Consider the following 25,763-nt stretch of genomic DNA (forward strand, 5'->3'; position numbering starts at 1 on the left):
AATGGGAACTGGGATTCCAGGCTTCTCTTCTAGGCTCCGCCCCTCCCCCACTATGTGCCTTTGGGCAAGTCATCCAGCTTATCCGTGCCTCAGTTTCCTAGACTGTAAAATGGGGATACAATGCAGCCTCAGTTATCTGAACTTCATTTTCCCAAAACTCTGTTGAACTAAACAGGATCAGCCCTTCAATGAACGGACTGTTGATTATCCAAAATTATTTCATGGTATTCAGAAAATGGATACCGTACTGTCACAGTGCTTGCCTATTTCCTCAGAGTGCAAGAAGTGAGAGGTGTTTGAAGATCTTTCCAGGGAAGATACTGTATTAGTGCAGAGCATTACTAGTATTCTATCAATAACCTGCAGCAATTCATATCATTGATAAACTCAGGAATGGCCATCTCTTTTAGTGAAATGCTTGTGGCAGAGGAGTAGTGACAGGTGGATAGACTAAGCTCATTTCATAGTCTGAGTCACCTTTATGAATCCACCTTTAGCAGCTCTGAATTCTTGGGGTAAAAAGGCTTTAGTGATATTGACTCCAGACTCCCAGAGCCACAGAAAGCAAGGAAAGGACAGAATAGCAGAGTGTGGTTCACCACAATGAGTAGTGGTCGGATTGTTGCCACACATGGCCTATATGTAATGTGTATAATGTGCAGCATATATACCCACTGCCAAAGTTGCCACTGCCTCTGCCTCTGACAGATATGAGATGATGCTTTGTATGCTACATAGGCTTACAGTTTTCTAACTTCACCAGAAATATCAGTCAGGTATCTACTGCTCTGGAGAAGGTCCAGTTCACCTCCACGAGCATCAAGAATAAAGATTTAGTGGGTGGCAGCTTTTTCACATGTCAAGGAACATACCCGAACAATGAAGAGATTAGACAAGTCAGCCTAGTAGTTATAAATGTGTTAGTCTCTAAGGTGTCACAAGGACGCCTCGTTGTTTTTCCTAGTAGTTGAGTACACTTTCCTTTTGTTGAATGTGCCTTTTGCTTTGGTGTGCTGTGCAGTCAGCATCTGGACACTACCATGACCAACGCGATCTAAATAACTAAGAGAGAAATAGGATTTGATCGTCTTCAGTTCTGTCCCTGAATATCACCTCAGGGTCATGAGTAGCAAGAATTCACCTGCCACCTCAGACTGGCTAGTATGACTGCTTCACCCTGAATAGGTGCAGGCAGCCAGGTTCAGTGCTCGTGAAGGGCAGAAGCCCTCCCCTGGCGAGCCTGGGCCTTTTTGGATACCAGCTGACATCAACACAGAGAAATGCTAGTGCTGCAACAATTTGCACTTTGTCTCAGGCCTCTGGGGAACACAGAGTTCATGTTCCAGTGATGCTCCTGTCTGAAGTTTTTCAAGCACAATTACTTCCCACTGCACTTTCTACTGCAGGCTACTTTCCCCTCCTCCAAACAGACCCTGTCTTTAAAATGTACTTCTCTACACCTCCCCCTCTCCCCAAATTAGAAGTGTTTGAAATCTTGATCTGAATGTTGTGCCTTGAGTCCATCTCTGATAGTAATATAACCCCCCCCCCCCCCCCCCCCCGTGTGTGTATCATTATCCTCACTATTAGGATGTGAAATGGAGGCAAAGAGAGGAAATTCAACCCCAATTCATGTTGCCATGTGAGTACCCTAAAAGAAATTCCTACCAAGAAATGTGGGTGCTTATTTATCCCTTTATCTTTGCAACTCTTCAGTCCAGGTGAATATTTCTTTACCATTTGTACTGCGAGAAGCGGGTGAGTGAGAGAAAAAGGAAAGGAAAAATATTACTATCTTCTATCTCCTAAAACCCAGTAACTAGACTTTGACACTTCTCTGCCACTTCATCATCACAAAGCCCCAGCTCTCTGAAGATTAATTGATGTAGGCCACTCAACCTATTTTCAAATCCCGCTCAGTCACCATTTAAAACCCTCTGATTTATTTTTTTTGATAAAGTCACCAAGGCTTTTTATGGATTCTCAAATGATTGTCCGGCTTGACAAATTGGATTCTTAAAGCTGATTCTTTAGAGAAAAGGATGTGGTTTGACAAGACAAGAAACAGCTCATCTTTGAGACAGGAGGATAAATAAATAAAAAAAAAATCCTATTCTTCCACTCCAGTGTTACTCAATGGGTGTCCGGCTTGTCACTGATAATCTTATCTTTCTATGATAGGTAAGGAACAGGACAATGGAGCCCTAACCAGGCTGTAGGTCTGATAGGCCTCTGATTAATAGGACTGTCCAATAAGCGCACAGCTTTTGGGAAGATGATTAATGACATTTGATATGAACTTTGACCCCTCCCCCCGGCGAACAACACACTGAGAAGCGAGGTGCAAATAGATGGCACAATCTGCCAACCGTGATTGATTGATTCCCACCTCCCTTTTGTGTGTCTGTTGGAAATAGCAGGGTCTCACCTCTGACTGGGACTGCAGCTCTTAAAGCCACATTGTTCCAGAGCGACTCAGATGTCATTCCCAATGGAATTTTTGTTGCCAAGCCCCAAACTCCACCCTCCACCAGCATCCCAGTATAGACCAAATCATCCTGGCCTTTGAGAACTGCTAATTCAAATGCAAATGAAAGGCTGGACTGGGTTCTTGTGTTTAGCCAGAGGATGCCAAAAACTAATTTCTGTTAAACAGGGAGGGACCTAATGGACCAAAGTTTCAAAGCTCCTAAATTGAACGTGCATGATTTGCATGCACATCTGTTTGCGAAGGCAAATGAGGTACTTATATGCATGGTTGCCCATTTTTTGTAGTCAGTGTCCCTATGGATGCACCAGTGTAAAGGGTGCATGTGAAGATGCAGTCAGAAAGTCACATCCTGGAGAGCAATGGCCCTGCTGCAAGGAGCCTGTAACTAAGGATTCCATCTTGCAAAATGATCAATGGCTTCAGCCGGAGTTGGGGCTGCTTAGCACCTCACAGACTGGGTCTTATATTATGGATAATACAGACGAAGGGGTGGTTGAGAAGGTGGGGGACGATGCATGATGAAACTCACGTGAATTGCTTTGTTTGGCACACATCCTGTTAGTTGTGGAGTTTTTTGTTAGATGAGTTGTATATTAGGAGTACAAGGTCAGGCACGAGAACAGGAACAGATGATAGAGAAGAGGACATTAGCGGTGAGCATAACGCTGAAAGAAGTATGTTTTAAGGAGGGTGTTGTAGGAGGAAAGCCTCAGCTTGCTCAGTGCTGGTGGAGGAGGTAGTCTGAAGAGTTGCACAGGACTATGAAGCTGAAAAGGGCTGGTGAGACATGCCAGGAAAAAGGAAGTGAAGGGGAAAACAAAGAAAATGAGCTACATTCTCCAAAGTTACTAGCAATTTGGGGAGCCCAACTCGAGACACCTTCAAGGGGCTTGATTTTCAGAATGTTTTGAGCCCCTGCTCTCTAAAAATCAGACCCTTTAAAATGTCTCAAGTTGGGCATCCAAAAGTGGAGGTACCCCAACTCACTAGTCACTTTTGAAAATGTAGCCCAATGAGTATAACGTGTACATGTAGAAGATCATGGAAGTTAAAGATAGGCGAGAGCTCTTACGTCATTGTGTCCGCCCTCTTGATATTTGGGATAGTGGCCCCTGACAGAGGATGCCTAACATATGCCTAACATATGCCTAACATATGAGCCCTCTAAACTGTGCCCTCAAAATGTGTGTGCATAAAACTGCTCACTGGGAAGAGAAGCACCCCTTAGGGGTGGGATGAAGCTTAGTGATTTAATATTTATAAAGTGCTTTGGGTAAGTGCAAAATCTGATAATCAGTCTGAAAATGGAGCTGAGTCTCTCTGCCCTTGCAGAGCGTGAGGGATGGTGTGAACACCATGCTGCTTTAAAAGCCCAGAGTGCAGTCAGCTCTGTCCCTCGATTACTTCCTACAAAGATGGAGGACACAGTGACAGGAGAACTTCCAATCAAAGCCTTGTCTTGGGGCTGGTGGAGGACAGGCTGGTTTTGCTTCTCTTCTTGAAGATAAAGTTCAGAGAAACCTGAAACCACCATCCAGGACAGGCATTGACCAGTAGTTCACCTCTAGTTCTGCGAAGTAATCGTGTGAAGGTGGTCTCACTCCTGCAAGACCACCCTATGCTTCAGCAGGTGTTCTGGGTAGAATCATGCCCATGGCATTTTTATTGAGGCTACAAGGAGGCAGGAAGGTAGGTGTCAAGAAAAAGGATTTTGGCACATCAGTGCCTCAACATTAATTCTAACATAGGCTTAAAGCAGTCAGTCATCTTGGGCAGGGCAAGATATTATCTGCTTTCATTTAAATAATGTCTTAATTTTAGGTTGTATCTTTTCATTTTGTAATTGACTATCTTTACTTTGAGTAATTCACACTTAGCCGCATCTCTGAGTAACAGAAGTGTATCAGACCAGTCCTCACCTGTATGTACTTTGTGTTGTATGATATTTTACTTATTTATTATTATTGTTATTATTTTATTTTATTATGATGACCAATTTGTCCCTGTGGCAGAAGGACCTCATTTTCTCGTCTGCAATAAAGAGAACTCTCCATGTTGTTTTCAAAACCATTAAGGCTTTGAAAAGTCCTCTGATTTTTTTTTTTTTGTACCAGAAAGCCTACAGGGCTTCAGAAGAAAATGCTGACACAGGTCGGCTAATGCAGAAGGAGCACAGACCCCCCTGCTGTGTCTTACTGAATTGCAAATGGAGCTTCAGACTAAGGAATGAGTCATTTGCTTGTTAGAAAACATACGCACAGCGCTGAGGATCTGGAAGCAGATTTTAGTGCCACTGATCTCTGGCTGTGGTCAGATTTTTGTTGTTGTCTTCCTGTCAGCCAAGCATTGTTTCTTGGAGGCAGATATCCATTGACATAAAACGCAAACACGACTTCCTGGAGAAAGGCAAAAATAGATAGTGTGTTGGCTAAATTCAGTTGGGGACATTGTTTACTAATGACTTCGGCCTTTCATCATCGTGGTCATCATCACTCAATTCAGAGACAGTGCATGAGCTTTCAGGGACAACAATGCAGCTAACAATGAGAACTATTGTATATTTATATGGTACCACTCATCCCAGAGGATCCCCAAGTGCTAAGCACACAGGATTTATCTTCTCCACTACTGAAATGTAGCCACCTGGGGGGGTGAGAGTAGTAGCCAACTGGTGCTGAGCAGTCGGGGACATGGGAAATGCTGGCGGGGACATGAAAAGTGCCCTGGAATTTTTAATATCCACAGAAAGCAGGTGTAACCCACTGGTGACTGTATGTTCTGGGCTCCCCTTTGTGCTGATCAACAGAGGATATCAGTTGTTACAGCCCACAGGTCCAGATCTTTAGTTCAAGATCTAGCGGCTGATGGTTTTAGCTCTGGAGGTCCCGGTTCAATCTCTGGTGTATCGGCTAAGATGGCAATCGTCACACAGGGAGGACCTAAGTTTTTAAGGTGCCAAACTAAAGACCCACACATAGTAAACTGCAGAGAGCATGAATGTATTTGCTTCAGAAGGAGGGAGGACCGAGTCGATCGTGCTGAGATATGATGCAGGTCTAGGAAAGCTGGGTATTTCAAACCATTAAATCATCCCCTTCTGAACTTAAAGCTACAAACCATATACAAACCCCTTGGCTCTTCAGAGAAAACCCACATAAAGGCCCAGAAATCTGTTCTTTTTCCCTAAGAATTTAAGGACTCTAATCTAAGAATCCGGTGCTGCTAACTCAGAAAAACCTCCGTGGATTTCCGATTTTTTTTTTCTTGTGGCTTTTTGTGGCATTGCTGAATGAGAGGGAGGAACACCTCTTACAGATTACTGCCATCAGCAGCTGCATATGGTCATTTAATATTTATTTATGGCCCTCTAATACCATCCACAGATGCTGTTTGTGGTCACTGGAGCTGCACAGTCATAGTGGAAATGGGGAGAATCTCCTGATTTTACATGGCTGGTTGAGGTTTCATCTCAGATATGTTTAATTGCTGGACACACAGTTCAGCCCGCTGGGAGATTTAATTAGAAGTATGGGGAATTTATTTATAGAATGATGGAAACAGATGGTCTGTCTTTGAGCCAGACAGGTAGATTCAAGGGTTGTGGGTCCAGTCCTGTTCAGGGTTGACTTAGGATCATAGTTAAAGTCTTGTCCATGATGATATTGACTAGGAGTGATGCTCATTTCTCAAAAAGTCAACGGGCTCTCAACATCCTTTTGGTGTTCCTTGACCCCCACGAATGCTCCAAAATAAGGTATTTTCTTTCTGATCTCCACACAACCAGAGGGTTCTTTAATCTGATACCTTGTAATAAAGCCTTTGTAGATGTCCCTGCTCCTTGGAAACGCATTGAGATTACCATATGGCTGGGGAATATGGAGGCTACATTTGTGATGTGATGCTAATTAATTGGTAACTTTATCTGCCCTGTCTGTATTTTTCAAAAACAAGAAAATGCTGTTTATTAAGCCCTTGTTAAAGTGCCATTGTAAACAGAAAAGTGTTTCTGTAAAAACAGCATTATGGAGTTCCCTGTTTATTCTCTCTCATGGTCTTCCACATCAAATTTACTCAGTTTGCAAATCAAAAGATGCAAAAAGGTTCCTAGCTTCCATTACTGCATTGTTGATGCACTAGGCAGCATAGATGCCAGTTCATTTTCCCCTATCTGCATTAGCTCTGCAACTCTAATGGGGTAAGTGCTTGTTTTGTTAGTAAATTAAGTGCTGTGACTTGAGGACATGCAGGGAGCAGATATGGGAAATAAGGAGGTGCCATTTTCACATAGTCATTTTCCCAATTACAGCTGCAGCTTTAATTATAATACTCTGCACTTCTGTGGCACCTTCCATCTTAAGATCTTAAAGTGCTTTAAAAACTATGGAATACTGAATGAGAATGAGTCTTTATAGTAGGTAAGGAAGTGTTATTATCCCCATTTTATAGATGGGGAAGTTGAGGCACAAAGGAGGACTATGCCAAGGAATACAGCAAATCTGGGAATAGAACCCAAACCTTATGACACCTCACCCTGTACTTTGGTCACAAGAACGTCTTTCCCCTCTCTTCTGTGTTAAGTAGACAGACAGACAGCTTTGGAGTCTGGGGACTGAATAATAATTATTGACTATCAAAGTAATCTTACTCTTCTGTGCTGTGTAAGGATCTCCCCGTTATCAATAACCCTTTCTAATAACGGATCATGTGCATTAACGCTTCTACTTGTCCAGAAATTCCCAGTGGTTCATTACTCATCACATGAGCAGGGCCGGCTCCAGGCACCAGCACAGCAAGCAGGTGCTTGGGGTGGCAAAAACCCTGGAGCCGGCCCTGCACATGAGTACTCTTCATCTTATGTTTCCCAGGTGAGCTGAGTGGAAATGGCTGGAGCTGTAAAGTACCGATTTCTGGAAGCAGTAATCCAGTGGCCTGCAAGTTAAGTAACTTGGGAAGGATGTGATTTTTTTTTTTAAGTCCACATAATTCATGTTGACATCCCAACAGGCAGAAATTGTCTTCCACTGTGCTACAAAGAAGTTTAGTTTTATGTTACTCAGAGTAATATTACGGCAGCTCCAGGCTAGTAAGGGCCCACAAAATTGTTCTGCTCAGACCTTTGTCTGCAGGTAGTTCAATGACTCCTTCCTGTACTACCTGGCGTAGAGCAGAGAAAATGAAATTTACAGAACACTCCTTGGCCCAGACTGTGCCCTATTTCACTGGTGTAAATCCAGAGTAATTCTTTTGACTTTAGTGAAATTATGCTGGATTTACACTGGCTTACTTTAGAGCAGAATGCGGCAGACTGTTGGCAAATATTATATGGTCCCACAAAGACGTCCTATGTATTTTAATTAAAATGCTAGCAGGGGTGTGTTTGTGGTTGATGGATTACATTAATCTGAGTTTTAAAAGTTGTAATACTGAGGAATGTGGAGCCTGAATGACCCCTTACCATTTTCCCAAAGAATATTTAATCATTAGCCTCTAGAGGAACGTCAGAGCTCTAGAACAAGGGAAAAGAGAGGGAAGGGGGCAGGCCAAAGGGAGAGTGTGAATGTGTATGGGGGGGGCGGGGGGAACACATGTTTGAGATCTGAAAGGAAACTAGGCCAGAAAAATGCAGCAGATTGTTTCTAAAAGGAAGATACAAGAGGCTTTGATATGGATATGTTCACTGCCTTGCAAAGACACAGCACTGGAGAAGCTCTTTATCAGTGTCAAATTATGACAAATGACATTGGGGGAAAGTCACAGGGCTGCGGAATGTTGTCGCAGCTGCAACACCTTGGAAATTATACAGGTATTTTTACTGTTCCATGCCTTGGGGTTCCATTTCAGCCTTAATTAATCACAGAGAAAAGGGATTGTTGTTTTCTCTATTCTTTTTAAGTTCGTTTTGTAGCACAGCACATAGCAGCTAGGATGGGTGGGGGAATTACACGTGGACACATTTGGGGAAGATAATGCCCCATCCTTAACAAGCATAAAAATGTAGTATTGCCTTGGTGACAAGAGTAATTACAAAATGTGTCATCTGCCCTCATGTCGAGAGAAGTGCAACACAAAAGCAAAATCGGAGGGGGGCGGGGGGAAGTAAGCAACAGCAATCAAACAAGGGCAATAAAAGCTCGGGACATTTCCTGGGCTGTTTTGCTGGAGGGTATAAATGGTACAAACCAGTGTACTGATTAAAAAAAAAAAAAATCAAGCCAGAGTTTCTTAACATTACCTCCAGTTTCTTTTTTAAGAGTTCCCTTGAAGCCTTGTCTATATAAATGTTGAATTATATGGTTCTTTGACTCTTTACTAGAAATTGCTCTGAATTACATTTTTTATATAATCTGTTTCATTTCCACCATTCTGCCATATCTCACAGAGGAATATCTGTAACTGTCAACTGGCACATTCTTCTGTTGCTAGACTGCTGTGCTGTGTCTTCTAATAAAGCTGCCCTCTGTTCCACTACAGGGCAGTAATCTGTAATGAAAATTTTATGTGAGTGGTTAGGAAATGGGGTTTGAATCTGGGTATTATGCATGAGTTTCATATTATTCTAGGCATATATACAGTATTTGGGGGTTTAAAAAATAAAAGGGATTGTTTCCCACCAACTGTATTTTTATTGGAACTCCATCATAGAAACGTAGGGCTGGAAGTACCTCTAATAGAGGCATGTGAAATATGTGTAGCCAAGCCCTCAACCCATATGAAACTTTCCTAGTTTGATTATAAACTCAAAATTAAGAAATATGCCTTTCAGAAAGGTTCAATGAACTCTCCAGTGACCTTAGTAGAGATGGTTGTGTCAAAATTACCTCCCCTTTTGGTACTCTTGCTTCCCATATACATTAGATCCTTTAAGAACATAAGAAAGGCCGTACCGGGTCAGACCAAAGGTCCATCTAGCCCAGTATCCTGTCTACCGACAGTGGCCAATGCCAGGCGCCCCAGAGGGAGTGAACCTAACAGGCAATGATCAAGTGATCTCTCTCCTGCCATCCATCTCCATCCTCTGACAAACAGAGGCTAGGGACACCATTCCTTACCTGTCCTGGCTAATAGCCATTAATGGACTTAACCATCATGAATTTATCCAGTTCTCTTTTAAACTCTGTTATAGTCCTAGCCTTCACAACCTTCTCAGGTAAGGAGTTCCACAAGTTGACTGTGCGCTGCGTGAAGAAGAACTTCCTTTTATTTGTTTTAAACCTGCTGCCTATTAATTTCATTTGATGACCCCTAGTTCTTGTATTATGGGAATAAGTAAATAGCTTTTCCTTACCCACTTTCTCCACATCACTCATGATTTTATATACCTCTGTCATATCCCCCCTTAGTCTCCTCTATTCCAAACTGAAGAGTCCTAGCCTCTTTAATCTGTCCTCATATGGGACCCGTTCCAAACCCTTAATCATTTTAGTTGCCCTTTTCTGAACCTTTTCTAGTGCCAGTATATCTTTTTTGAGTTGAGGAGACCACATCTGTACGCAGTATTCGAGATGAGGGCGTACCATCGATTTATATAAGGGCAATAATATATTCTCAGTCTTATTCTCTATCCCCTTTTTAATGATTCCTAACATCCTGTTTGCTTTTTTGACCACCTCTGCACACTGCGTGGACATTTTCAGAGAACTATCCACGATTACTCCAAGATCTTTTTCCTGACTTGTTGTAGCTAAATTAGCCCCCATCATATTGTATGTATAGTTGGGGTTATTTTTTCCAATGTGCATTACTTTACATTTATCCACATTAAATTTCATTTGCCATTTTGTTGCCCAATCACTTAGTTTTGTGAGATCTTTTTGAAGTTCTTCACAGTCTGCTTTGGACTTAACTATCTTAGCAGTTTAGTATCATCTGCAAACTTTGCCACCTCACTGTTTACCCCGTTCTCCAGAACTAACTAACATTCCCCCTCTCCTCCACATATCACATATCAGATCATGTTATATATATGTGATCCTGTTCTGTGAATTCTTCTTCACCCAACTAGTGTATCTTATAATGTTCAAAGTGCTTGGGTCTCCATGGATACTTGGAGAACTGAGGATGTTGGTAATCCTGAGTATGAATCTGATTCTCCTCTGACTTACGTGATGTTAATAAGGGATAACTTTATTGAAGTCAATGTTCATCTTTCAACCAAGGTTCTCGAAGGACTTTAGAAAAGCCTGAAATCACTTGTTGGAGGTAGGTATTCCTATTTTACAGATGTATAAACTGAGGCACATTGGAATGAAATGACTTGTCCAATGTCACATGAGTCAGTGGCAGAGATGGAAGTAGAACCAGACATCCTGACGCCCATTCATTTTCACTAACCTCTAGACTGACTTCCCTATGTCTCTCTCTTCTGTATATAAATATCCATATCAGCATCCACTCCTACTCCTCTAGGCAGGGAGTAATGAAGCAGGGGTGATCTTGCAAGGAAGCCAAATATAAATGATGATACATTTTTATGTTCATTTTTGATTCCTTGAAAATCCTGTGGGAGAGTGTGGAGTTGTGTTGGAGAATCTAGCATTTCCCCATTCACACAGCAGATGTGCCGGAGTTGTTGTGTGTTGGTTTTGTAACAACAACACTGTGCATGTTTTATAGACATTTTTGTGGCATTTAGAAAAGCCATAATATCTGAACCCCTCCTAAATGCTATTGAAATTATTCTTACACCCTGTGAAGTGGGGAAGTAGTATCCCTATTTTAGGAGGGGAAACTGAGGCAGAGAGATTCAATTACTTGCTCAAGATCGCACAGGAAATCTGTGGCAGAGATGCAAAGAGAACCTACATCTCCAGACTCACAATTATTCGCTTAACCACAAGACCATTCTTCCTCCATTCTCTTCCATTGTAGCCCTTCCATCCAAGGCATTCTAAGCACTTTACATTCATTCATAAATTCCACACAACATCCCTGTGAACAGGGTGGGTATTATAAATATGTTCCCCTTTTTATTAATTATTTTTTATATCCCCCAAAGAGAATGAAGACTGTGCACTTTCTTCACTTACCAGCAGGTGCCCCTGCAGTCAGTGGGAATGAATAGACAGACCACGGGAATGTCATGGTTGTTATTATTACTTTTAACATTTGTAAGGGTGCGGGGGGCCGGCAGGAACTATTGAACCCCAAACACACCACGCAGAAGTACTGTCTGTACCAAATGGCATTTCTTTTCTTTGCCCTGAACACACATTGAATGCTTGTACAGTTCACATGCTTTCCAGGGTGTTTCTCTGATAGAAGGATAGAAATTATTTTGTTTTGTTGTTGTTTTTGGGTTTGAAAGCAACCTGGTCCTTCATCAGACGATGGTAAACCCTGGAGCCCTAATATGATACTGCAGCTTTAATTACTTAGCCATGTGCTGTCATCATTTTCATGGAAACGGACAGTGTATGGGGTTATAGCCTCTTAAAGTTCTTTGACCAAAGCAGTGAGTGCAAGCACAAATGAGGTTACTTGAATGTGCTCGAGGTTTTATCTGGAAGAAAGACATCTTGGGCCTTCCCCTTTCCTCCACTAGCTATATTTGGCTCTTCCTACTTAAGATTCTTTCAATACCCTCCTTTTCCCCCTCTTGATCAAAACAAGGACCATGCCCGAGATATTTTCTAGGAGGAGTGAAAGTGTATTTTTAAAGTTTGATTGCACAGTTGTGTTTTCCAGGGCATGAGTTCTACCTTCACGTTCCCCTTAGAGTGTTGAAGGATCAATCAAAATGAAATTAAACAGACAGAGCTACAGCATACTCGCTTTTCCTAATGTAGAGAACACAAGTCCACCTTTGATCTATGGAGAAAAAAAAGTGCTATCTCGGCACTGATGTCACCAGAGAACTATATTTAGGATCTTAATAAACCAAAACCAAAACCCCACATGGTTTACAAATAGTTAAAGTTGTCTCAGTGCCAAATGAACCCCCACAAATCCTGTCGTATGAAACTAATCATTAAAAAGAATATTAGTTACTCTTTGCTGAGGACTTTGAAGATGTAGAGTGCCATATATGGGCCTAATCCAAAACCTGTTGAAATCAATGGGAATCTTTTCAGAGACTTCAGTGGGCTTTGGATCAGGCCCTGTAAGAGCTCTGCGTTGTTAATACCATTATTGTATTTCATGATGCTGATGTAATCAGAACTTTCTTCTAGGTCCCGGTCCATACAAGAGGAGCTTTGCTCCCATATGGAGTCTCGCTGACAACAATAGGAGGTCAAGGAGGAATAAGGGTTGACCCTTAGGGTGGCTCAGGATGAGTCCTAATATGGGGGGGAGCAGGGGGGGAGGGCAGATTACCCGATAACTGCCTACTGAAGTGTTTGGTACTGGCCACTATTAGAGATAGGCTAATGAGTAGATAGGTCTCAGGTCTAATCCAGTCTGTTGTTCCCATGGCCTGTGCAGATCCCTTTGCAGAACTAGGGACTTCATTTAGTTGCTGTTGGCACTGGGTTTTAAAAATGCGAATGGCTAGGCATTGTTATTATGTTCTCTTCCATAATGCGTATGTTCTCAGAGGGTTATGACAGGTGAAACCCCTATTCTATGAACTCTGATTTGAGAAAACGCTATTTCATTCCCAAATGCTTTTTTGTCCCCTTCATCTGAGATTAGGTTACTGTACCTTCTCTTGAGCTTACCAAAGCTTTTGGTGTCACCCAAGTCTTATGCAAAATCGAGGTTCTAATGTATTTCAGAGCCATGCGGTAACAAGAGGGCTAAATTTAATGAGGATCGCTGTGGGATTAGACTTTTCAAGCAGAAGCAAAATTCAGCATTATTATTATTCCTGCCACCAATGAGACAGAGGAATAGCTTAGTGTGATACACTGGGGTATAACTAGGCCTAATGGGATGAAACTAAGAAAAGAACATTTAGACTCAGTATCAGGAAATTTCTGGCAGTGAGCTGTATTAGGCTGTGAAATAGTCCTTAGGGAAGCAGTGGAAACCCTGTTGCTTGGGTGTTTTAGAACTAAACTGGGCAAAATACTAGAAAAGGTGCTATAGACTAGAGAACAATCCTGTGCTAGTGGGGAGGTAGCCTGCAGGATCTAATAGGTGTGTTCTGCCTTTAACTTCTGTGATTCTCTGATAATGTATATCTAGCATCATATGGTGCTTTAAAGAAACAAGGCAGATTCTGATTTGCGCACAGTCAAGAATAACTCCACTCATTTCGATTTAAACCAGTGTACATGTCTGACACCAGACTCTGGCTCCCAGTTTAACAGTGTTTTGCTCAACAGGCCTGCAGTATGTAAATGAACTAAGGCCACCAGTGTTACAGTTGGCTGAGGTCACAATCCCATGCCTTGGTCCACCTGTCCTTCATCATTGCCCTGACAGGAGGACTTCTGGGAATGTGATGGAGGACACATCAGCTTGAGGGACTCACTCCTGGTACCACTGACTCACAACTGCTTTTCACCCTGCTACTTCAGATGGCAAACCAGATCCAATCGTTCTTGGAGACGAGCACAATGGCACTGTGTAAAGAAGAGACTATTCCGATGACCCTGGACATGCTGACAAGTAAAAAAGTGGAGACAAATAATCCTCAAGCCAGATGCCTTCTCTCGACACTGGCATCGGCCATGTGCAGCCAACATGCATCAGACGTGGAAAAACTGCGGCAAGAACTGAAAAACGTACAGAGGGACATGAAGGATTTCAAGCAAGAGGTGACAAAGATGATCTGTAAAATAGAGGGCACCCTCAGCTACATGATGGACGTGGTAACAAAACTTGAAACCAGAAGCAACCACATGGAGCAGCGGCTGAGGGAAGAAGAAGACAGAGGCATAGTACGGAACAAAGTACTCACATTCTTGCTGCCGAGGGAGAAAGAACTGCGGGAGAAATGTGCTGATCTAGAGAGGAGGCTTTGGAGGAAAAATGTCTAGGTATATAAATCCTGAACGACAAAGGGGAAAAATAATAGTGTCGTACCTGAGAACTGCTCTGGACTCACAAGCAAGACTGATCTTTGAATACTAAGTGTAAGAGCTGAGCAGTTATGCCAAAACCCTCGCTATTTGGAAACCAAGCTATAAAAAGAGGGTCTTTATACCATTCATGATTTTATATACCACTTCTTCGTTTGCTGTCTAAACTAAATTGTCCTGATCTTTTCACTCTCTCCTCAGACAGAAGACTGTCCATTACTTTATTTTGTTGCCCTTCTCTGCGCCCTTTCCCATTTCTGCCACTGCTGCTAATGAGAGTTGGGGGCATTTGGAACCTGAAAGGATCAGGCCTTATACATTTAGTGTTCTGCTGACATCACAAAACAGGAGTGATCTGTGTCCTCAGATCCACCCCTTTGGAGGTGATGTGTGTGTAGAGTCATGTGGGGCCTAATTTAAAGCCTACTGACCTCAACAGACATACTCCCAGTGACTACATTGGGCTCTGGAGCGTGCCTTTTACTCCCAGTTACCCGTGCCTCATCTCTGTAATGCAGCAACTGACGCTGCATTATTGAGTTCAGTGACACATGCATGTAGAGGAGGAGAGAATTTAACCCTATAGAACAAGGGGGGCTTTGGTGCTAGTACAGGAAGTAACCTCTTTTCCCCAGCTCTGATTTCTCTTCCATCCTCCTATACGTTATTCCTTCTTGTTGTCTCAGACGACATTGTCTGGCCCCAGTCTCTTCCTCTGAGTTTCCCATAATAGCATATAAAACATACAAAAATAACTCCAGTGTTGCTCATTTTCCCCCTCAATTCCAGAATAAATAGAAAAAGAAAATTTAAAAAGGCAGCAGCAGCAATGGAACAGATCACAGATGGTAATTTTTTTTTGGTAACACAATTTCTCTCTAAAGTTTTTTTTCCCTTTGACTCTGCGCAGGCTCCATTCCTTTCCATGCTCTCCCCCCCGGTCAGTGTGAATGGTGCTGATGATGATCTTATGGATATTGATTCCATCTCACAAAAATGTGTTGCAGCAAAGGGAATTCACCCTGGTGACCTTCAGCTCGCTCTCTGCTAGGAATCAGTGACGCACAAACAAATGGCAAAAGCCATATTGACTGTGGGGGAAAGGGAAAATATTTGCTGGTCTCATTTTATGGGATATTGGACAAATCTAGTTAGATCCAAGTATCCTATAAAATAAAAAACCTTATTTCCAGAATTTATCATCACGTCTCCAGTACCCTTTTATGTAAAGAAAGGGTCTGAGTTCACATTTTCTTATTATTAATGGAGGGGAAAGGGAATCTTGTAGTTGAAGAATAGATTTGGGAGTCTGAGGATCTGGATTCTGGTTCTGGTACTGCATGACCTTGGATAAGTTACTTAACTTCTCTGTGCCTCAGTTTCCCCATATGTAAAACACACCCCTTCATAGGGGTGTTGTGAGACTCAGTTAAGCCTCACAATCCCTAAATGGAAGGCTCTATAGACAGGAAATTTTATGGTACTGTAAAATAAAATATCTGGTATGCATATAGCTATATGTGTGTTAGCTGCAACATCCAGGTCTGAATCCAAACTCTTCCAAAGTTTGAGGGGGATTTAATCAAGAGTTCTGACTTAGGCCCATTTTTCCTGTAATTTTAATAGTTACAGATGAATCAGACTTTAAGCTGTCTGAACTGTCTGCCTCAAACTTTGTGGGTTTGGATATAATGGAAACCCTTCCTTTCCAGATCACAACCGACTCTGGGAATTGATTAACAAACCCCAAATGACCATGTTTTTGCCCTATCTCTTCATCAGATCCTTTTCCTTACTCATATAAAACAACCTATATTAATTATGTCTCCTTTCATCGTGGAGAATTTCAAACAACGTTGCAAACTGTGTCTCCAATCCTATAAGTGAATTCATGTGGACAGATCCCTGTACAGAGTCCCACTGAAGTTAGTGGGGACCTCTGCACACATCCCAGGGCAAGATCAGGGCATAAATACATACAGTAACAGTAAAATGCAGCCACATCTGGGGTGTAGTGTGGTAGTCAGTGCACTGCACAACAGTGTGTGGAGGGGAAATTTTAGCCAAAGCCACCAGCTGAAACCCTTCCTGTAACAGAAATTGCCATAGGATCATTAATCTCTCTGCAAAGGCTTTGGTTTTTAGGTCTTAGGAAAAAGTCCCTCACATCTCATATTGTAAAATGCATGGACCTGAGGTTATGTACCTCAGGAGGATGAAGGGCTGAGTCAGAGTGCATGGATTCAAGCCGATGTTTCTAGGAAGTCTAGGTGTTTCCAACCTGCACATACACATTTTCTATTTAGATTTGTGTTGTACCAATGTGGGCTGACTCACAGGATAACAGCAGGAAGATATTGTCCTGAACTGGGGAAAAAATTTTGGTGCTATCTTGTAAAGTCCCTGAAACCAAAGACTGACAATGAGATGCACAATGGAGGGAGCTGTTTGCTGGCCTCAGCCTTAACCCTGCAATATGGGGCATGCAGGCAGACCCCTATGCTGAAGTCAGTGGGGTCTGTGAGGGTATACGTCTCTACCCTCATCCATTACACTGCAGGATCAGGCCCAATGTTTGTCACTGCTTTTGCCCTCTGGCCTGGTAGGTTTCTGCTTTATTTTTTCCCTCTGGATTTGGTAAGGAATGAAGTGTATAATGAGGCAGTATAATAAGTACATATTAATTTTCTCCATTTGCCTGTAGTGACCCCCGTCTGTTCCAGCCCCTGTACAGTGTTTTCATCATCATCATTATTACTTTAGAAAAAACAATTAAATTTCACAAGATGGAAAAACAATGGGCATTTTTCTAATTCACCTTCAGCCTTCTCATGTCTGTTGCTCCAAATGCACCAGGACTCAGTATTCTGATCAGGAGGGGTTTCAGGGGGAGTTAAGATGTCTTCAAATTGACTGTGGGGGCTGCCATGTAAAATTCGGGGCAGGGTGTGTGTGACCAAATTAAACTGGACAGTGCAGCTAAACAGGGATTCCTTTAACTGGGGCTGCTCTAATGGCTGGGGCAATGCACTACACATGTGCACATCAAGGCAGGTGGCTGCAGCTGTGTATGTAGCTGGCTTGAAGCAGGCAGGGAACCAGCTTCTAGCTAATTCTCTGCTCCTAACTCAAGTGGGAGGGTGTAAGGCAGCCGTATGGCCTACTTTGGGGATCACTGAACTCAGCACTGCAGAGAGGAGCTGGCCTGGAGGCCCTGGCTTCCCTAGAGTTTGGAGAATCATGCTGGGTAAGTAAGGGACTGCATGAGGGGAAGGAAGAAATGAAATGTGGGCAGGGTTTGGGGTCTAAGAAAATGGCACCTGGGGAGGGAGGGGTGAGTCAATGGAACCCAAGGGGAGGAGGAGTTGTTATTTGGGCAGAGCCCAGAGTGTATGGAGATTTGCTGGGGCTGTGCAGAGTGTGAATATTGGGTGGCAGAGCAGGGACTAGGAGCAGGACTCTGAGCTGGTGTATTGACTGGCCTGGAAGCCCTCTTTCTCCCACCCCTGCCCTATGTGGATTGAGAAGGGAAATATATAAGGGGTTGCTTTAGACCCATCCCCCTTCCTTATCACCATAAGGCAGTAGAGAGGAAAGGAAGGGAGAGATGCTGGAGGGGTGGAAATGGAAGAGGTGGAGAGAGACTGAGCTGGGGAGGCAGGATCCAGGGAGGAAGGGAGCTGGGAAGGGGAAGAGAGTTTTTATTTACCTCAGTGTTTGGAGTATAGGCTGTAATGCAGTGGGGTTTCCCTCTACTCTCACTGTTGCAGTGAGAGCAGTCAGTGGGGTTCTCTTGTGATTGCTTAAGAGAACGGTTTAAAAAACTTTTCAAGTGACTGTGTATTTCAAATAACATCCCCTCATGTATTCTCAATAGTGAAAGAGTTTGACTTGAGATGGGAGGGATGGCGCTTCCTGCATAGCAGAAACTATCCCCAGCTCTCAAGTACTTGTGAAGAACCACAGCTGTTGTCTTTGAAAGGCATCAGATTGTATCAGACAGGCTGGATTTTCAAAGAAGGCTACCAGGGCAGGATGCCCTCTTATTTGATTTCCATGAAAGTTTGTTTTTTCTGTGGTTCTCCATCTCTCCCCAGAATAATTCAAAGACTATTTTCACCATCTGATGGATTAAGATGTAGCATTTGCATTTGGATCCAGGCTAAATTCAGGCTGAGGCTTAGAATTAGGATTTGAGGGTGAGCAGGGCAAGGGTTTGCTGGTGCCAAAATCTCAGCCCTAAAAGTGCATCTGAACCCTCTCTGGAAAATAGCCTCTCCGTGCTTGAAAATAAACCTGTAGAGATGGATTTGGAAGCAGGGGCTTGAATTTGATACTTGCTACAGTTCTCCTTCACCCCCATCTCTCCAAACAGGGGAGGAGGGGTTATTTCTGATTGTAACATTGGTGGTGCAGGGTCTAGATATTGTGTCCCACAAGAGAAACAAGGCACTCTGAGGCCTCTTCAGATTATGAGGTTCAGATGCTCCCTTATTCACATGTGAAGCCCTCTGGAACTCTGATGTCAACTGACACAGGTACTCAGCCTATCTGAATGATGTTTGAATTGTGGCCCAGAGGCTATGCACGCTATTGCCTGAGAGATCCTGAGACAGTGACCACTTAGCTCTTCCTTTGTATAATGACCAGTCCACCCACCAAAATCACAGAACCCTTCCTTACCTCCACTTTACCTGGACGGGAAAGAAGTTAGGCTGACGCAGGCTTATTTGTCACCAGCATGATCATTTTCACTTCTGATTGTATGTAGATGAGCTTCCAGGCTTACTTATTCCTATTTGAATTTAACACATCTATGCTAAACATACCATATTAGACCTCTCCAGGGTGGATCAATATTTAATGCAGAATTTACAAAGATTGACTTGAGGACGCGTTTAAAATTGGAGTATTAGCCGCAGGTGGCAATTTCTGAGATGCAGCAGCAGAGTTTGATTATTTAGTGAGGTGGCATTTTGCAAATTTAAAATAATATTTAGGAATGTGGGGCTGGCTGCAGTGATCTCGCTTCTGAAACTGTTAACTCTTCGATTGTTTTGTTTATATTCTGTATTAAACAATGACGCACAATTAATTATTTATCTGCCATGTATGATTGGTCCAGATCCTCTCCTGGCCATTGCATTGCTCACCTTAGGTTAAGAGGTGGTTTGGGCAGCTCTGAAATGAAAAACAACTCAATGTACCTAGCTTTTCTGTAGCGCTTTTTATCTGATCTCAAAGCACTTTGCAGACAGGTAATAAGTATCATTAGCACCATTTTACAAAGGGGAAAAGAGGCACAGAAGGGTGAAGTGATTTGCCTAACGTCACCTAGCAGGTCAGTGGCAGAGTGAGGACTAGAATAAAGATATCTCAGATCCCAGCCCTAGCTCCCACTCCTGTGCGTAAGCTCTGTGTCTAACTATGGCAGCCGGCCAATGCTACATGCATATGGTTTCCCATTGTCCCCTCCTGGGAATTTGGTAGAGTCTAATCCAAAAGATTTGTTTAAATGTCAAAGGCTTGGCTTTATAAATGCTACAGATGATAAGCTTGTATCATATACAATATGATCTTCACTGAATTGCACTGACTGGAGAGAGAATTTTCTGGAGTCCAATGAACTCCATCCCCAAATCTACTCTAGCGGTGAAACATAAGTTAAAAGCGTTAAATCATTTGAACAAATTTCATTAGCTGATCAAAAACTCTGTGGATGGGGTGTTATTTTTTGCCCCCTCTTGAGGTTTTCCTTTTGAAAACCGTAATTCTTTTTCCAGTAAGTAATATCTGTATGGCGCTTTGAATATATACCTCGTTAAAAGCGACAGAGTCCTGTGTCACCTTATAGACTAACAGAAGTATTGGAGCATAAGCTTTCGTGGGTGAAAGTTAAGTATTCCTGCTAATAGTAGTAAAAGCAGGAGTTGCCCCATAGAAAATGGGTTTGTGATGTTCCAGAAACAGACTTGAGATTTTGCTCTGTGGAGAATCTATATGCAAGAGAAAACTAATATGTATGTATGTGCATAGTACGGATATTACTGAGGTATATGCATATGGGGCGCTATCTATATCTTAATACTTTATATATATCAGGCTAATATATTTGCAGCCAGCACATATTTTTATTGTTACTTGGCATTCTCTGTGTCATTTTGTTATTAGAATCTTTGAGAATTGGACCTGTCTTCTCTTCCCCTCAACCCCATAAGTTCTTGCTGTGATCTATTAATCTTTACTAAAGCAATGAGACTTGGATAGGATATTATGCATACACACAATGCGCGCACACATGCTAATCAAATTGCTGTTTTATCTTGGCTTGGTAGGGCTGTGTGAGCTACATTAATAAGAGCTGACAGATTTGAAATGGCTGATCCTAAATTGATTCAGATTGTGAATGCAGCAATCACTAGAGCGACGAGGCCATGGGATTGAATACAGTGACTTTCCAGTTTATGGTCTGGAGCCTTTTTATCTAAAGATGTAAAGGACAGCTCCAACTAAATCCAAAGAGTGACTTTTCTGTCCAGAGTACTGCAGGCAGTAAGTTCTCCCCATGTCACACCCCTGCATACTTCTAAATCTGAATTGATTTTACTTATACAGCAGAAAAAGAAACTCCACAGCATAGGATTGTTAGAAACCACAAATGGTGGTACCTTCTACTTGTGTACATATGGTATCTACAGCTCTCATGAGTATGTGAGATCAAGACATGAATCGGTGGCCTGAGAATTCTCATGCTGGGAGATAGGACGGCTTGTGGATCTGCCCAGTTCTCTGGGTGACCTGGGAAAATCACTGAGCCTATTTCTGTTTTCCCATCTGTAAAATGAACGTGGCAATAACATTCTCCTCACAGGGGATGGCAGGAAACGGGGTGCGGTTGTGAGCATTACTGTTTGTACAGTTATTTGAAGATGAGCCAATTTCACGGCCCATCTTCAAATAACTGTACAAAGTTAGGTAAAATGATTGACCTTCATGTCAAGTTATGATTCCACCCAGTAGGGGGCGACAGTGAATATACCCTCTCTCTGGTATGTGTGCTTGCTTTCTCTTGACCTCACCACCATTACAGCCAATTTTTGCCTGCTCTTGGTGTGAGTCTGGTGATATTTGGTGCTTTTTCAAGCCCATGGAGTCACGTGACACACATCAGATTTCATTGAAAAAAAAAAAAAGTAAGTTTCTAGCTCTCATGATTACAGAGAAAAGTATGAAAATGTGACAGAGTGCACTCTTAATGCTCAAAAAGCAGAAGGCAAATAAAAGAACTCAGGCTTATTATTTTTAAGTTAATTTCATGACTTTGGGAGCCTGACTCATGATTTTTATTTTTATTTTTCAATGCTTGGGGCTGGCAACACTGTACACAACATTAAATCCACTCACTTATTGTAAATAGAATGCCTCCTAGTCTATTATCAGCACCCCTGCAGGTCTGCAAATACATTTAAATAAATGATCCATTAAATACATTTCTTATGGGGGAAAAGATCCTGGTAAATACTTGTACTATGGGGGGAAAATGATCTTTTTTCTTATTTAATTGTTCTACTAAGATGTTGCTCATTTTTTGTATAGCTATAAAAATTAAAGGCAGTTTGTTTCATATATGGGGATAGAGCACAACATATGGTAGTGACAGAGGTGTTCATAAATATGAATGTTTTTGTATTTTAAAAAAGGATGAAACATGTTGCTAACAAACAAATTGTCTGTTATTCAGAACGCCAATTATTCCCACTGGAAAACAGAGCATGCACATCCCCCAACAGGTGTACTGTCACTGAGACCCCGCTTCATGAATATGGAATGACAATTAGATGTTTTATTTAAAGCTTTGATCGCCTAAGGAAAAAAGTCCATTTATTTTCCTAAATAGTCTGGTTTCTCCCAACGTTGCAGGTGACTTGTTACTACTCTCTGTGAGTTGAAAGAAACTGAAATAGCCAAGTGCTACCTTGGTAAAACACAACTCGGTCTAAATCGAGACAGGAAAGGATGCTCTTGTGGTTAGGCTGGGACTCAGGCCATCTTGGTTCAGTTTCTGGCTGTGCCATGGAGTGAATCAGTTGATCTATATGTGCTCTGTTTTGGGGATACTAATACTTTTGTTCTCTGACCCTGGTCTAGCTTTCCTATTTATATAGGAAGCTCTTTGGGACATGGATTATGTTTGTACAGTACCTAGCACAATGGGGCACTGATCTGTGGGTCTTTTAGATGTAATATACTAATTTGCTCTTTATTATTTATAACTGGTTTCTCCTGCATACACCTTGATTTCTAGAGCACTTTAATCTTTGACCTATCTATGCCTCTACATGTGACTGTCGTGTAAATGTTACATAATAAAACACCCATGTAATTCAAGAAACCAGGTTAGACCATAGTTATGCCATGTAACCAACAGAGAGAGTGGAGCATGGGAAAGTGTGTTTAAATAAAGAAACTGATAAAAACTTAGACCTTACTTTATTCACTGGAGCAAGGAAGTTACAAATTTTGCTCTTTAATAATAATAATACTTATATTTTCTATCTAGAGCAGCCTCCAGGCTCTCCAAGCACTTTGCAGACACTAATGACTCAAGCCGAAAACACTCCAGAGGCATTATCTCCATTTCACTGGTAGGGAAGCTGAGGCATGAAGAGATAAAGCCCCTTGTGCAAGGGCATGTGATTTACCGGCGGAGCTGGGAATAGAATCCAGGAGTCCTGACCCCGGTCCCTGGCTCAGGCTAGTAGAAGTCAACACTTCCTCTTAAGGAGTGACCTGGATGGATACCGAAGGGATGGAGGGTCTGTTCTGTCACTAAAAAGCTGGTAGCTACAATGCAGAGCAGTTAAAGGCTGGGAGCAGGGGAATTCTCCCCTCCTCGCCCTCCCGGGATGATACAGAGGACAGCAGAGGGAGGAAACAATGCTCATCAATTTGGGGCCATATAGTAAGGGGTGACTGTGATCAGCTGTAACTTACAGGCTGACTCTGGGTTCCCCTGAAACCAGCAGCTAATGGAATCCGTACTTGTGGGACCATGGCTGTGATTTGGTATGGCAGATCCTTTGTATCTTTGGGTACGTGTATACTGCCGCTGGTAGTGTGCCTCCCTGCCTGGCTAGACAGAAATGCACTCGTTCTACTCTAGCTAGCGCTCTAAAAATAAAAGTTGACCCAGGTGGTTGGACAAGCTTGCACTCAGGCAGCTAGCCTGTGCCACCGCCCGGGTGGCAATGTCCATGCTGCTATTTTTCAAGTGCTAGCTGGAGAAGAGCAGGTGTCTGCCTACCCAGGGTAGGAACGCTCCCTGCTGTAATGTAGATATACCTTTTGGTTCATAAAACATAACAAATGTGAAAAAATATACCTCAAAATTGAAGTATAAATGTGACAAGTGTTATGATTAAGGTTGGTCTTCAGCTCCAAACACTTATCCTATTATATTACTGCGTAAATCAGCCACTTAAAATTTCCGCTTTCCTATACTATATGTCTTGTATGAACCTGGAAAATGTTGGGCACGAGGCATGGGTGATCTCTTTTAAGTAAGATGAGTTATACGCTGATAAAGATCATTTCAATAGCAGGGCTTGGATAGTTATATGAATGCACACATGGAGCTGCACTCAATACTAGCAGGGGAAGTGAACACGACAGATCATTTTACATGCTGCTCATACATCATATGGGGATAGATAATATGAATCTGGATAAACAAGCCATTTTAAAGGCCTTTTGTAGTAGTAATTTGCATTTCTGTAGCACTTTTCATCTGAGATACTAGAGTGATTTACAGCATTGGATAATTAAAACTCCCAGGACTCTGTGAAATAGTGTGTGTTTTTATACCCATCTAACACATGGGCAAATTGAGGCAAATATATACAATCTTTTTTTACCCATGCTCACAAAGCCAGTTGATACCTAGATAAATTAGGTTACCCCTAGATTGGGGCCAAAGTTTGCAAAAATAGGAACTTGGAGTTGAGTTCCGAAGTCTGTATTTCGGCACATAAATAAATGGCTTCCCCTCCCACCCCGAAGTGCCAAGTACTCAGCATCTCCCATAACTTGTTTACTTCAAAATGATTCCAGCGACCTGGATCGGGTCTGATCCATGGCTCCATCTGGTTTTAAAACTGGTTGGAATTTTTGTAGCAACTTTCCTAGTGTCGAGCAGGGCCTGTGTCAGAATCATGCATGAGCCAGGAGTTGGAAATGGGGATGAGTGGAGGGGCCTGTTGAGGCAGAACATGGGATGGGCTGAGTTCCTTCCAGGCTTCCACTCTGGTTTTGCGATGGGACTTGCATATGCATCAAACTCCGAACCCATGCCTAATTTTGGGGGTTGTCTGTTAGGGACAAGTTGAAATAAGACCCTTCCCATGCACTATCCCATCCCCCACCTTCCCCAGCACTTAAGCCAAGCATGAACCACGAGACCTTCAGAGTCTTAATGAAGCTCCACAAAAGTCATTATTTTAAATTTTCCTCCGAGCTTGTAGGACCAGAAGCGAAAGTGCCCAGGTAGCACTCCTTCCTGTTCATGGCAGCACTGTTAGATCAGCCAGGTCAGCCCAACCATCAGGTTTTGAGAGATCCCAATCCATTCGGTGCGTGGTATCTGTAGATCTGGGCTTCGGCTGCATATTGCACTTCTCCTTAGGTCCCAGAGCCTTGGATCAGGACCGTGTTCAAAGGGCACCTTGAGTCAACAGGGTGTCGTTAACTGGCAAGCAGTGTAATGCGTGGCTGATTGCTGCCACCACAGGAATCGGGGAGGGGGAGATGCTGTCTGGATCTATGCTGCCACTTTCAACCTCTTGGCCACATTATAATTTGACCCTAAGAGAAGGGTGAGTTGGTGCAGCTGCTGCAAGTCCGATGATTCCAGCCTGCACCATGCATGCCATCTGCAGGGGATGTTTTTTGGGAGTGACCCGAGTTTAAGATGGATCTGGATATTTTTATTTGCTATAACCAACCAGCAGGCCTGATCCTGTGAGTTGCTGATCATCCCACAAGTTCCCTTCGACTGTGTGTCCTAGGCATTGAGCACTCTGGGAGATCTGGGCCTTTATTTGTACCTTGCATTCCGTCTGCTAGAACAGATTATGCTTTATGTATTTGAGCAGTAAGTATGACTGATTCATTCTCTCTACTCCCCAGCCTACTTTCCCTTGGGACACTTTTGGAAACAAGATGTGGCATCTCAATGAGTCTATTGTACAGCTTAAATGTTAAACAAAGAAATATATTCCATGTGCTTTGTATATAAACAGAACTCGGAT

At 42.6% G+C, this 25,763-nt stretch overlaps 1 protein-coding gene across 8 annotated transcripts in view; it reads left to right on the top strand.

Moving 5' to 3' along the window:
- CCDC182 (coiled-coil domain containing 182) overlaps positions 1-25,763 on the top strand; it is a 129,969-nt gene that overhangs the window by 35,569 nt on the left and 68,637 nt on the right. The window contains exon 4 of one of the 8 annotated variants that reach the window (XM_034752643.1): positions 13,759-17,743. The exons of 6 other annotated variants lie outside the window; for them this stretch is intronic. In XM_034752643.1, the coding sequence (XP_034608534.1) occupies positions 13,954-14,415 (462 nt within the window). In that variant the 5' untranslated portion in view covers positions 13,759-13,953 and the 3' untranslated portion in view covers positions 14,416-17,743. Of the gene's footprint in view, positions 1-8,094; positions 8,295-13,758; positions 17,744-25,763 lie in introns of those variants that run through there. One more of the 8 variants, XM_034752642.1, reaches the window with a different exon arrangement.

This window comes from Trachemys scripta, chromosome 18 (assembly GCF_013100865.1).
Source record: "Trachemys scripta elegans isolate TJP31775 chromosome 18, CAS_Tse_1.0, whole genome shotgun sequence".
NCBI classification, from domain to species: domain Eukaryota; kingdom Metazoa; phylum Chordata; order Testudines; family Emydidae; genus Trachemys; species Trachemys scripta.